The following is a 15,000-nucleotide window of genomic DNA, read 5'->3' on the forward strand; positions in this document are numbered from 1 at the left end:
ACACAAACAGCTTTGTTGTGCTTTGTTCTTTTCCACCTCCTATGACCACTCACCAATCCGAAGTCTTGGATCCATACTGTCGAGAGAAACTGCAATACACCCGTTGAGATTGACGTCATAAACGGTTGACAGCTGCGTCATAAAGGGATCGAGGGGTGTGACAGCCTGATGGTCACACACTGACAGCAGACATGACAGGAATCGCACTGCACTGCAGCGCTGCAAAGGTATTGATGTGGTGTGCATTGGGAAGGTATTCAGTGATGTGGTGTGCATTGAGAAGGTATTGATGTGGTGTGCTTTGAGAAGGTATTCAGTGATGTGGTGTGCTTTGAGAAGGTATTGATGTGGTGTGCTTTGAGAAGGTATTCAGTGATGTGTGCATTGAGAAGGTATTGATGTGGTGTGGTTTGAGAAGGTATTCAGAGATGTGGTTTGGTTTGAGAAGGTATTCAGTGATGTGGTGTGGTTTGAGAAGGTATTCAGAGATGTGGTTTGCATTGAGAAGGTATTCAGTGATGTGGTGTGCTTTGAGAAGGTATTGATGTGGTGTGGTTTGAGAAGATATTGATGTGGTGTGGTGTGCTTTGAGAAGGTATTGATGTGATGTGGTGTGCATTGATAAGGTATTCAGAGATGTGGTGTGCTTTGAGAAGGTATTGATGTGGTGTGCTTTGAGAAGGTATTCATTGATGTGGTGTGCATTGAGAAGGTATTGATGTGATGTGGTGTGCTTTGAGAAGGTATTGATGTGGTGTGTATTGAGAAGGTATTGCTGTGGTGTGCATTGAGAAGGTATTGATGTGATGTGGTGTGCTTTGAGAAGGTATTGATGTGGTGTGCTTTGAGAAGGTATTCAGTGATGTGGTGTGCATTGAGAAGGTATTGATGTGATGTGGTGTGCTTTGAGAAGGTATTGATGTGGTGTGTATTGAGAAGGTATTGCTGTGGTGTGCATTGAGAAGGTATTGCTGTGATGTGGTGTGCTTTGAGAAGGTATTGATGTGGTGTTTACTGAGAAGGTATTGATGTGGTGTGCATTGAGAAGGTATTGATGTGATGTGGTGTGCTTTGAGAAGGTATTGATGTTGTGTGTATTGAGAAGGTATTGATGTGGTGTGCTTTGAGAAGGTATTGATGTGGTGTGGTGTGCATTGAGAAGGTATTGATGTGGTGTGCATTGAGAAGGTATTGATGTGGTGTGCATTGAGAAGGTATTGATGTGATGTGGTGTGCTTTGAGAAGGTATCGATGTGGTGTGCTTTGAGAAGGTATCGATGTGGTGTGCTTTGAGAAGGTATCGATGTGGTGTGCATTGAGAAGGTTCCGCAATGGTCCCTCTTTGTTTCTGTGTTTTCTCTGCAAAGGTATTTCACCACGCACTGATGTGGTTTTAGATAGATCTTGGAATGATGATGATGTATAGCACTTATAAAAAGCAAACTCTCCATACAGTAGTTTTCAGCGCCCTTGAAAAAATGATACATATGTAACATTGCGTAATGATAATACAACATAATCATACAGGCTTACAAAAAAGAAACACGTGTGTGTTGTTTATCGTTTGTCGTTTTCAATATGATGGGTGCACATCTAACGGGGGCAAATACAAAATTGCCACCCGAACATATACATGTATATATATATATATCATGAATTTCAAAGAAACATGTATACTGATTATTGTTTGTCATTTTCCACATAATACATGCAGATCAAACTGGGGCTCATACACAAAATTGCCACCCGAATGCATACATGTATATACATCACAAAGTTCAAACAGCCGCCAAGAGCCCTTTATCGATTTGACGAATCAGAAAATTCGTCACAAGCACCGTGCCCTTGACATTTACTGTCTGGCCTCTCTCGGGGAATGCCATTGGCTTGATAGTAACCGTGGTTTGACAACCATTTGATGCTCGTGTGCACTCACTGTGGGAGGTCATGGTTTATATCACTGACGTTAGTGGCTGGGGTGGGGGGTGGGGCGGGAACTGGGCAAGCTGATGTGAGGGGGGTGCGAGGGGGAGGGGGGCTGGGGGTGGCGGGGGAGAGGAGAGGGATGACGGGGAAGAGGATGGGTATCCTGGATGGTCGGACTTGTCTAAATCAAAGCTGTGCTGCAATGGTTTTAAACATGAACTGTGAGAATGAACACAATACATGTGTTCAACGTGAACTGTGCGAATGAACACAAAACATGTGTTCAACGTGAACTGTGCGAATGAACACAAAACGTGTGTGAAACATGAACTGTGAGAATGAACACAAAACGTGTGTGAAACATGAACTGTGAGAATGAACACAAAACATGTGTGAAACATGAACTGTGAGAATGAACACAAAACATATGTGAAACATGAACTGTGAAAATGAACACAAAACATGTGTGAACATGAACTGTGAGAATGAACACAAAACATGCGTGAAACATGAACTGTGAGAATGAACACAAAACGTGTGTGAAACATGAACTGTGAGAATGAACACAAAACATGCATGAAACATGAACTGTGAGAATGAACACAAAACATGCATGAAACATGAACTGTGAGAATGAACACAAAACATGCATGAAACATGAACTGTGAGAATGAACACAAAACGTGTGTGAAACATGAACTGTGAGAATGAACACAAAACATGCGTGAAACATGAACTAAAAGAAGAATAAATGTAAAACATCTATGAAACATGAACTGTGAGAATGAACACAAAACATGCGTGAAACATGAACTAAAAGAAGAATGAATATAAAACATCTATGAAACATGAACTGTGTGTGTGTGACCGTGTGTGTGCGTGTGTGTGTGTATGTGTGTGTGTGTGTGTGTGTCACCGTGTGTGTGTGTGTGTGTGTGTGTGTGTCACCGTGTGTGTGTATGTGTGTGTGTGTGTGTGTGTGTGTGTGTGTCAACGTGTGTGTGTCAACGTGTGTGTGTGTGTGTGTGTCAACGTGTGTGTGTCAACGTGTGTGTGTGTGTGTGTTTGTGTGTGTGTCACCGTGTGTGTGTGTGTGTGTGTGTGCGTGTCAACGTGTGTGTGTGTGTGTGTGTGTGTTGGAAACCGAGGGGGAATAGGTGTGGTGGGGAGAGCAGAAGTTAATCGGTGAGACAGTCAAACGCGTGATGATTGACAGAGAGCTATCACTGATCAGTGTCAAACCTGGGGCCCCATGAAATGTTGGCTTAGTGGTAACGCGTCTGTCTAGGAAGCGAGAGAATCTGAGCGCGCTGGTTCCAATCCCACAGTCGCCAGTATTTTCTCCCCCTCCACTAGACCTTGAGCGGTGGTCTTGACGCTAGTCTTTTCGATGAGACGATAAACCGAGGTCCCGTGTGCAGTATTCCCCTAGTGCATGTAAAAGAAACCCACGGCAACAAAAGGGTTGTCCATGGCAAACTGATTTTGTAGAAAAATCTACTTAGAATAGAATAGAATATGTCTTTATTACCAAGTGTAGCGGGGTCACAAGGAATATTGGGGGGTGGGGGGGGGGGGGGATAGTACATAACAAGATACGAACATAAATCGAAAATCATACACAAACACAGATACAGTAGAAACTTAGGATACATACAAGTGCATATCAATATAAAAACTTGTGCATACTCACACATGCACGCACTGCACACACACACACACACACATGCACACACACACACACACACACACACACACACACACGTTTGAACAAAAGCTGCATATTACATGTGGATACTAGGAAAGCAAATGAAATTGCACTGAGGCAGGAAAAAAAAAACAGGAAAGAAAGAAGTAAAAGGTGGCGTTCTCAGTCACAGTATAGCGACGTGCTCTCCCTGGGGAGAGCAGCCTGAATTTCACACAGCGAAATCTGTTGTGACAAAAAAGAGTAATACAAGAGAGAGAGAGAGAGAGAGAGAGAGAGGTGGTGGGCACTTCAAGTTAGTCAGTCATATATTATTTTTTTTGTCATTTTTTGCGTCATGCACGCCGTGACATCTGATACTGAGTCACGATTGAAGTGCAACAATACAGTTTTTCAGGTGACTCTAAGATAAGAAACCGTCGGGAAAAAAAAAAAAGGAAAACAGTATCACCGTGACCCCCCCCCCCCCAGTAAATATGGCAGTTATCGTAATCAGTGTCAAAGATAAAGCACGTGTGTTCACATTAATTAGTGGCCGGGTTTATCAGATAACAGTGAGAGTAGAAATGTTTTGTACTGTGTGCTGCCTAGTTTTTTGACATTGTGCCTTGTGCGTAGTTTTTTCCACCCCCCTCTTCCCCCCCTCCCCCCACCCCCACCCCCTTCCCGGCTCCCGCTACACAATTCAGTGTCTGTGTTCTCCGCAATACACACAATACACAAACTTTATTGTCTATACTTTGGTACAGAGATTTTCTTTTTGGCAGCAGCACATGTCCAACATAAGAAGAAAACAACAAACAAATAAAATGAATAGAAAATAAAAAGATAAATTAAATGGCACCAAATGGAAATAGCTATATACAAATATACAGATTACTGAAATTTACGTGCCTCTCCATTTCAGTCAGCCCAACCGCATTGCACATCTACCCCCCCCCCCCCCCCCCCCCACACACACCACGCACACACACACACCAGTGACGCGCACACACACGCACACATACACTCTCTCTCATCCCCTCTCTCTCTGTCTCTCTCTTCACAAGAAATGCAACTACAAAGATCATCGTTCATATGTGTATTGTGTATGGTGTGTATTTGTCACGGAGTCAGGGCATGTGCGCCAGTCGTGTATGTGTTTGGGCGTGAACGAGTGTGCGTCTCTCTCTCTGTCTCTCCCTCTGTCTCAGTCTCTGTCTCTCTCCCCCCACCGTCTCTCTCTCTGTCTGAGTCTGTGTCTGTGTGTCTGTGATGCGTTGTACTGTCGGAACAGTGTGTTAGGTTTCACTGAGATCCGCCGAGACTGCATGACCATCTTCGATCCGCCGCGATGTACGGTCTGCTGTCACATAATTTTTTTTATCTGACATTTATTGACACGGTGTCAAGCTGTGGATTTACTATAAAATGTAGGCCTATATATTCTCGTGAATATATAAAAGCGCTATATGAATATACATGTTATCATGATGATGATGGTTGTTAGCATTATCAAACAACCTGAGACACATTTTCACAAGGCGTTTAGGAAACATGGAGCATAATCCTGTGATCCAATGACAGGCCGACGTGACCTCAAACTGATAGTGGTCTCCCCTCCCAAACACGAGGCGATCCGAAAGCGTTATCGTCTGCTTCCTGTTAAGATACAACAAAACAGGGCGTAATGTGAGAATTGTGCAGGTACATCCCCTGTCCTGATCAAACTGGGGCTCATACGGATTGCCGCATAGGTTGAGTGTGAGTATTCCATTGTACTATCAGCTCTGTCTAGCAGCTCTGTGCCTTCGTTTTCTGTTGGGACCACAAAAAATCTCCATGTTACCACAGACAACTTTACTCTCAAATAATCGTCTCCAGAACTGTGATTGTTCTTCTCAAACCTGTTAGTTATATTAAGTCGGCAGGTACCAAGCATTTTTTTTTTTAAAGATGGAAACATTTTTGTTACAAGTTGTGAACTTAATTCTTTGAGATGCATTTGCTGTTAATGCTTTTTAATCATGAAAACTACTGAATCACGAGTTTTCAGATTGTGTGATGTAACTAAAAAAGAACCCTGTACATTTCTCAAGGTAGAAAATGCTCAGGAAATAACACAACAGTTTTGGTTGCATATGTTCAGTACTTGCAAACCAGTTTTCTAAACAAGTTATGGTGAAAAACACACACACATACACGTACACACTCTCTCACACACACACACATACACGTACACTCTCTCTCTCTCTCTCTCTCTCTCTCTCTCTCTCTCACACACACACACACACACACACACACACACACACACTTCTTAAGTCTTTTTCAGTCTTCTAGTCACACTGTCTTGTTTAGACCATCAAGTGACTTTGGTGTGCACAGTTCTGTAAAAAAGAAAAAAAAAGAAAAGAAAAAAGAAAGAAACAAATTCAAAAAAAGAAAGAAAAAAAAAAAAAGAGAGACAGGGAGATATTTAGAGGTAGACCACAGACATTTATTTCACAGTATCTGGCCAGGATCTGTTCAGCTAGCGAAGCATTCCCTGTGAATCATCCCGACCAGGACAGCTCTGGCCTGTCATTCATCATTTCTTTGATCCGTGGTCAGAGGGTTTGGAAGGTAAATGCATTAAGCTCCCTCCTGAAAGATACCAAGGAGGGTCTTAGCAACTGATACTGGCTGGGACTTCTGTGTTGGAATAGTTCTTCTATGTTTGTATGTGTTTGTATTTGTGGCAAATGCTGGACTAGTTCTTGGGAAGAAGCTATGTTTGTATGTGTTTGTATTTGTGGCAAATGCTGGACTAGTTCTTGGGAAGAAGCTATGTTTGTATGTGTTTGTATTTGTGGCAAATGCTGGACTAGTTCTTGGGAAGAAGCTATGCTTGTATGTGTTTGTATTTGTGGCAAATGCTGGACTAGTTCTTGGGAAGAAGCTATGTTTGTTTGTGTTTGTATTTGTGGCAAATGCTGGAATAGTCATTGGGAAGAAGCTATGCTTGTATGTGTTTGTATTTTTGGCAAATGCTGTACTAGTTATTGGGAAGAAGCTATGTTTGTATGTGTTTGTATTTGTGGCAAATGCTGGACTAGTTATTGGGAAGAAGCTATGTTTGTGTTTGTATTTGTGGCAAATGCTGGACTAGTTATTGGGAAGAAGCTATGTTTGTGTTTGTATGTGTGGCAAATGCTGGACTAGTTATTGGGAAGAAGCTATGTTTGTGTTTGTATTTGTGGCAAATGCCGGACTAGGTCTTGGGAAGAAGCTATGTTTGTATGTGTTTGTATTTGTGGCAAATGCTGGACTAGTTATTGGGAAGAAGCTATGTTTGTATGTGTTTGTATTTGTGGCAAATGCTGGACTAGTTCTTGGGAAGAAGCTATGTTTGTATGTGTTTGTATTTGTGGCAAATGCTGGAATAGTTCTTGGGAAGAAGCTATGCTTGTATGTGTTTGTATTTGTGGCAACTTGTCTGAATTTGGAGTGGTTGCGTCTTGTGTGGCTGGTGCCAGGGAGAAGGCATTGTTCTGACTGGATGTCAACCGATCTGTTAATGATTTTGTAGAACATGCTTGCTGGCACTTTTTCCTTCATGATTCATGCGATTCCCACTTTGATTCATTGAGCAGAGCTGAGATTCTATTGGTGGTGTCATAGCCATTGGTGAATGTCAGGTCAGGGGCAGAGCCCTTGCTACTGGTACCATGTAACTCAGTGCTACCTGCTGCATGTAAAGTCTCCCAATGATGGACCAGGCGGAGGAGGAAACCTTTCCCAATGGCTGTGAAGGCGGAAGAGGATGACCAAAGGGCAGTGGGAGCTCTTATCCTTGGCTGGAAGTCCCACTAGGAGACGGAGTTCTGAAGAAAAAACCTGCACATGCTGAGGCCATCCTACATGTGGCAGTATGATATCTGCACCTGTGGGACTGTGAGCATCGGTAGGCAAGAGAGTGGGGAAGGGACTGCACAACTCCTCCTCACTAAAAAAAAGTCACTTGTGCTGGTCAGGCAACCAGGCTAATGTCAGAACGACGAGCTAGCCCTTCAACACCCATCACTTCCTGGGAAACTGATGCCCTTGACCGCTCTTGCTGGAGGATGCTGTGCTCTAGTGACATAAAGGCGTTTGAAAACAAGAGAACGCTGGCCATTAAGGTGAAGCGTGAGCGAAGGAAGCAGGGCTCAACTTCTGGAGACGTTTTCCCTTTCAACACCTGTGGGAAGTGCTGCGCATCCAGAATCAGCCTCTTCTCCCATATGAGGACATACACCGCCATAAGCCTGCCTGCCTATTCATCTGTTGGACCGATGGGAGACTCCATCAGCCATTGGTGACATATCTCTCTGCTCTTTTCTTAATGGCCTCTAGCTTCTGGGTCATATCCTTGTTGTGTCTGTGAGGATTGCAGACTGCAGCAGATCTCAAGGTGGGGAAGCAATAGGGTGTTGTAGATACATATTCATGTTTGTTTTGTGATGAGGAGAGCGCTAATGATGATGGTGATAATGATGATGATAATATGTTTGATATATGATATCCTTCACAAAATGCACATGATGATGAGAACACTAATAATGATGATGATGATGATAATGTGTTTGCCACATAATTTCCATCACAAAATCAAAATGTAGGTGACGACGAGGAGAACGTTAATGATGATGACAACGATGATGATGATGTGTTTGATACATAATTTCTATCACAAATTGTTTGTGACAATGAGAACAGTAATTATGATGATGATGATTATGGTGATGACGATATATTTGATCCATAATTTCCATCACAAACTGTGCATGACAATGACAAGAACACCGATAATGATGACGAAGACGATGATGGTGTGTTTGATCCATAATTTCCATCACAAAGTGTACGTAACATTGATGAGAACACTAACAACGACGATGATGACGACGATGACTATGTGTTTGATACATGATTTCCAACACAAAATGAATGAAACAATGACGAGAACACTAACAATGACAATGATGATGATGTGTTTGATACATAATTTCCATTACAAAATGTACATAACAATGACGAGAACACTAACAATGACAACGATGATGATGTGTTTGATACATAATTTCCATTACAAAATGTACATAACAATGACGAGAACACTAACAATGACAACGATGATGATGTGTTTGATACATAATTTCCATTACAAAATGTACATAACAATGACGAGAACACTAACAATGACAACGATGATGATGTGTTTGATACATAATTTCCATTACAAAATGTACATAACAATGACGAGAACACTAACAATGACAACGATGATGATGTGTTTGATGCATAATTTCCATTACAAAATGTACATAACAATGACGAGAACACTAACAAGGATGAAGACGATGATGGCGACGATGATGATGTGTTTGATACACAGGTTGTAGGCACCAGACACAGGATGGCAGTTCAGGGGCAGATAACACTGTTGGCACTGTGTGCTGCTCTTGTGGCGTCAGTGTGGGCGTCGCCCGTATTCTACCACAGTGAGAGAGAGGACAGTCATTTCCGGGCTTTCATCAACCACCTGGTGAATTGTTGTTGTTGTTTTTCCCTTCTTTTACTTAAATAAAAAATCTTTAGTTGTTTTAAAAATGTGATATCTTATTTGTGCCCCCACCAATAAAAAGAAAAAGAAAACAAAACACACACACACACACACACACACACACACACACACAAATTACCAACAAAAACTGCCGTGAAAATTAGAAGTATTTAGGTTTCGCAGAATGGATAACAACAAAAACTATACTTAATATTTTGAAACATTTTGGTTCAGCAGATTGAATTTTAACTTTATTCGTACTAACTTTTATGGTCAAGTTGGTGGATTTTTTTTCTCTTAATTATTGGGGTTTTTTTGGGTTTTTTTTAATGTGGTGGTGAATGGTTGAAAGTGAGTATGTTTTTTTCACCAATTTTTTTCTTTGTTTATTTTTGTGTTTTATTATGAAAAAAAAATTCAACTAGGTATATTTAAAAGCAAGACTGTAATTTGAAACCTTTTTTTTTGTGTGTGTGTGTGTGTGTGTTCATTTATGATTTTGTTTTTTCATACAAGCCGATGATCATGATGGCAAGTACAGAGCAGCATTGGCTGAAAGTTGTGTCTCTTTGAGGAGCAAAAAATTACTGTCCTTCTTTATAGTTGATTTACTGTCCATTTTTCTGCGTGCCCTTCGTTGTTGGCGTAGATCTGTTACAAATATTGACCTGCAGGAAAGGCGCTATAGAAATTTCCAGTGTTTATTTATGATGATGATTATTAATTCGGTGTTTATTGACATAATAAATACCCCTGAAAACGGAGTATGGCTGCTTACATGGCAGGGTAAAAACAGTCATACACGTAAAAGCCCACTCATGTACATACGAGTGAATGTGGGAGTTGCAGCCCACAAATGCAAAAGAAGAAGAAGACATAATAAATTTGTTTTCTGAGTTTGGATTTCTTTCTTTCTCTTTGTCAGTAGTGGTATTTATCTATGCATTTATTTGATAGTTTTATATTTCATTCTTTCTTTGAAGGAGCAGACCAAGGCAAGGGACCAGAGCTGGGGCTATGGACAGCAAGCCAAAGAAAGACCTCACTTGGAAGGTGACTCCATATCTGAGGGCAAAGAAAAGTTCATACAGGTAATAGATCATTATGTGACACTTTATTGAAAAGTTCATACAGGTAACAGATTCACATGACTATTGAAAAGTTTATACAGGTAATAGATTCACATGACACGTAATTGAAAAGTTCATACAGGTAACGGAATTACTTGATACTTTATTGAAAAGTTCATACAGGTAACAGATTTACATGACACTTTATTGAAAAGTTCATACAGGTAACAGATTTACTTGACACTTTATTGAAAAGTTCGTACAGGCAATAGATTATTAAATGATACTTTATTGAAAAGTTCGTACAGGTAATAATCTATTGAAAAGTTTGTGCAGGTAACAGATTATTAAATGACACTTTATTGAAAACTTTGTACAGGTAATAGATTATTACATGACACTTTATTGAAAAGTTCATGCAGGTAACAGATTTACGTGACTATTGAAAAGTTCATACAGGTAATATATTTGCATGACACTTTATCACAGTTGCTCATGTTAACACTCTGACAACAAACAGTAAAATGTTTACACAGCATGTGTACTTTTTCTTTGTTCCCTACTTTAACTTTCTTCTACATGCCTGCTTTACCCCTTCCTTACATCCATACTGCACAAAAAAAAAAAAGAACAAGAGAGAGAAGTCTGCTTAGTCGTGGAAAGATGGCCTAGAAGTAACGCATCCGCCTAGGAAGCGAGAGAATCTGAGTGCGCTGGTTCAAATCACGGCTCAGCCGCCGATATTTTCTCCCCCTCCACTAGACCTTGAGTGTTGGTCTGGACGCTAGTCATTCGGATGAGACAATAAACCGAGGTCCTGTGTGCAGCATGCATTTAGCGCACGTAAAAGAACCCACGGCAACAAAAGGGTTGTTCCTGGCAAAATTTTGTAGAAAAATCCACATCGATAGGAAAAACAAATAAAACTGCACGCAGGAAAAAATACGCACAAAAAATGGGTGGCGCTGTAGTGGTGTAGCAACGCACTCTCCCTGGGGAGAGCAGCCCGAATTTCACACAGAGAAATCTGTTGTGATAAAAAGAAATACAAATACAAATAGTCTCACATACATTGTGGTCATCATCCTGGTTGTCAGATACAGTAGATGACAGTGCATCCTGCCATGTTACTTGTGAACATAGATCTGTGTAACTTCACAGCCGAGAGTCCAAAGCACAGATGTGGCAGAATCTGTTCCCAGACAGATGGTATATCCAGTAAATGTTTGCAGAGTGTGCACAAACAGATGACAATTCATACCATGTGCCGGAATAGGTGGCAGAAACAGAAGATATTTTCAAACTGTGTGCAGAAAATGGTAGCAGAATCTGTTCCTGAACAGATCATAATTCATACCATGTGCAGAAAATGGTAGCAGAATCTGTTCCTGAACAGATGGTGATTCATACCATGTGCAGAAAATGGTAGCAGAATCTGTTCCTGAACAGATCGTAATTCATACCATGTGCAGAAAATGGTAGCAGAATCTGTCTGTTCCTGAACAGAGGATATTAAAATTTCCATCACATGTGCAGACATTTGTGGCAGAGTCTGTTCCCAGACAGAGGATATTTCATGCCATGTATAGGATGCCGTTCCTAAACAGTAGATATTTTCATACAGTGTGCAGAAAACACTGGCAGTGTGTTCCCAAACAGATGATAATTCATGCCATGTATAGGGTGCCGTTCCTAAACAGTAGATATTTTCATACAGTGTGCAGAAAACACGGGCAGAGTGTTGCCAAACATGATAATTCATGCCATGTATAGGGTGGCGTTCCTAAACAGTAGATATTTTCATACAGTGTGCAGAAAACACTGGCAGAGTGTTCCCAAACAGATGATAATTCATGCCATGTATAGGGGGTGCCATTCCTAAACAGTAGATATTTTCATACAGTGTGCAGAAACACTGGCAGAGTGTTCCCACACAGATGATAATTCATGCCATGTATAGGGTGCCGTTCCTAAACAGTAGATATTTTCATACAGTGTGCAGAAAAAACTGGCAGTGTGTTCCCACACAGATGATAATTCATGCCATGTATAGGGTGCCGTTCCTAAACAGTAGATATTTTCATACAGTGTGCAGAAAACGGCGTCAGAGTCTGTTCCTAAACAGGTAATGATTCATACCATGTGCAGGGAATGGATTGCAGAGTGTCCCTAAACAGGTAATAATTCATCGGTATGGTGTGCAGAAGATGTTGGCGGAGACCTCCCTCAGGAACCTGAACAACCTGACGTGTGAAGCCTGCAAGGTGGTGGTGGGGGTGATCCGGCTGGTGGCGGAGGTGGGGTTGCCAGGTGACCGACTGGAGGACACCATTATCCACCTGTGTGACACCGTCTCCCCCTTCATCCACGGCATCGACTCGCGTGTCTGTAGTGGGGCCGTCCACCTCTTCAAGGTCACTTCACCATACACTGTTTTTTTTGTTTACACACTTGTGTAAACCAAGTGAGTCTATGTTTTAACCCGGTGTTCGGTTGTCTCTGTGTGTGTGTGTCTGTGTGTCTGTGTGTCCGTGGTAAACTTTAACACTGACATTTTCTCTGCAAATACTTTGTCAGTTGACACCAAATTTGGCATAAAAATAGGAAAAATTCAGTTCTTTCCAGTCATCTTGTTTAAAACAATATTGCACCTCTGGGATGGGCACAAAAAAATAAAAAAGAAGCCTAATTATATGCAAACTGCATTTACTGTTATATTTATATTTTTTGTATTCTCTAAACTTGGCACTTTGACCTCTTATTCTGACACAACAACAAGAGGAGTCATTATTATCATTTTTTTGTTCAAACAGGAACTTCTTTTGCTAAGCATGGAATTTTTATTTATTTTGCAGACGTTTTGGTGCAGATAGTAAAAAAGGGAAATTACTCTGTAATTAATGCTAGGGGACTTAATTTATCACAAGTGAGTCTTGAAGGCCTTGCCTCTCTTGTTTATATTTATTACTGTATTGTATTAAGTTATACTGCAGGGTTTAGGTTTTATGTTGGTCATTGATACATACAAATTGGAAATGGCACATCAGTGTGGCAGCCAGTCGATCACTTGTCTCATTAATGTTTCGTAAAATCAATTATGGTAAATGGCTTTTTGTAGATTTCTCTTATTCTCCTGCAAAACAATTGAAAAGAAACTCAGAAAAATATGAATGTCTTGTAACTTAACTGTTGTTGCTCTGCAGTTTGACATCAAGCAGACGAACACTGAAAAAAAATTTCAAAACTTGACTGGGAAAGAAAATGAGGAAGGTTTACACTAAGGCATCGTCGCTTGCGTATTATGAAAAGCAGTGGAATACAGTGCCACTTTTGATTTTGACATTCCTGCCAGTCTCCTCGATTGAGGATGGTTGGACACATGTGGATCACTTCATTGACGGGCGCAGTAGCCAAATGGTTAAAGCGTTGGACTTTCAATCTGGTGGTCCCGGGTTCGAATCACGGTGACGGCACCTGGTGGGTAAAGGGTGGAGATTTTTACGATCTCCCAGGTCAACGTATGTGCAGACCTGCTAGTGCCTGAACCCCCTTCGTGTGTATATGCAAGCAGAAAATCAAATACGTACGTTAAAGATCCTGTAATCCATGTCAGCGTTCGGTGGGTTATGGAAACAAGAACATACCCAGCATGCACACCCCCGAAAGCGGAGTATGGCTGCCTACATGGCGGGGTAAAAAACGGTCATACACGTAAAAGCCCACTCGCGTATATACGAGTGAACGTAGGAGTTGCAGCCCACGAACGCAGAAGAAGAAGAAGATTATTTCATTGCAAATCATCATCTGCATCATGGAGCAAGCCACTTAAAGGAGCTGCCTAATGTCCAGAAAGATTGAATACCTGTCAGAACTGTTTCAGTCTCTTCCATTATGCAAGCATCTGTATTTGTATTTGTATTTCTTTTTATCACAACAGATTTCTCTGTGTGAAATTCGGGCTGCTCTCCCCCCAGGGAGAGCGCGTCGCTACACTACAGCACCACCCCTTTTTTTTGTATTTTTTCTTGCATGCAGTTTTATTTGTTTTTCCTATCGATGTGGATTTTACTACAGAATTTTGCCAGGAACAACCCTTTTGTTGCCATGGGTTCTTTTACGTGCGCTAAGTGCATGCTGCACACGGGACCTCGGTTTATCGTCTCATCCGAATGACTAGCGTCCAGACCACCACTCAAGGTCAAGTGGAAGGGGAGAAAATATCGGCGGCTGAACCGTGATTCGAACCAGCGCGCTCAGATTCTCTCGCTTCCGAGGTGGACGTGTTACCTCAAGGCCATCACTCCTCTGGAGAACTGAAACAGAGATTTCTTCTGCATTCATGGGCAACTTCTGTTTTTACTTCTGTCAGTGTTGTGCAAGAGAGTGACCGTTTCAAGTGAAATGGAGAACTGGCCAAAACATGCACAAGGGCATGACTTTATTTGTCAGTGATTTTAGTAGCATTACTTCATTTTGGGGATATGTTTGTTTCCATAACCCAGCGTACATGTACTGACAGAGATGCTATTATCTTTAAAGTGCGTTTGAACATCTTCCTGCATACGCACTGGAATGGAATAAATAAGGTCTGCGCGTTATGTTGGCATGGTACTCTTAAGAAATTTCAGAGATATTTTGCAACTATGGAGGTTTGGATCTTCACAAAGCGGAAGAGGTTCCCTTCCTTTTAACTCTCTCCATATGAACGGCGAAAGAGACAACGTTAACAGCGT

General features: G+C 41.4%; 2 protein-coding genes across 5 annotated transcripts in view; one reads left to right on the forward strand and one right to left on the reverse strand.

Moving 5' to 3' along the window:
* The window catches only part of LOC143277012 (uncharacterized), an 8,679-nt gene extending 8,616 nt beyond the window's left edge, over positions 1 to 63 (reverse strand). For both annotated transcript variants that reach the window (XM_076581727.1, XM_076581726.1), the window contains exon 1: positions 1 to 63. This exon is cut by the window's left edge and continues 122 nt beyond it. The gene's annotated coding sequence lies outside the window, so the exon portion shown is untranslated.
* A 5,180-nt stretch (positions 64 to 5,243) lies between these two features.
* The window catches only part of LOC143276780 (sphingomyelin phosphodiesterase-like), a 26,345-nt gene continuing 16,588 nt past the window's right edge, over positions 5,244 to 15,000 (forward strand). Inside the window, exons 1-4 of one of the 3 annotated variants that reach the window (XM_076581421.1) lie at positions 5,244 to 5,377; positions 9,030 to 9,179; positions 10,181 to 10,288; positions 12,472 to 12,681. In XM_076581421.1, the coding sequence (XP_076437536.1) occupies positions 9,051 to 9,179; positions 10,181 to 10,288; positions 12,472 to 12,681 (447 nt within the window). In that variant the 5' untranslated portion in view covers positions 5,244 to 5,377; positions 9,030 to 9,050. The remainder of the gene's footprint in view (positions 5,378 to 9,029; positions 9,180 to 10,180; positions 10,289 to 12,471; positions 12,682 to 15,000) is intronic. The other 2 variants (XM_076581422.1, XM_076581423.1) reach the window with 2 other exon arrangements.

This window comes from Babylonia areolata, chromosome 33, assembly GCF_041734735.1.
Source record: "Babylonia areolata isolate BAREFJ2019XMU chromosome 33, ASM4173473v1, whole genome shotgun sequence".
NCBI lineage: Eukaryota > Metazoa > Mollusca > Gastropoda > Neogastropoda > Buccinidae > Babylonia > Babylonia areolata.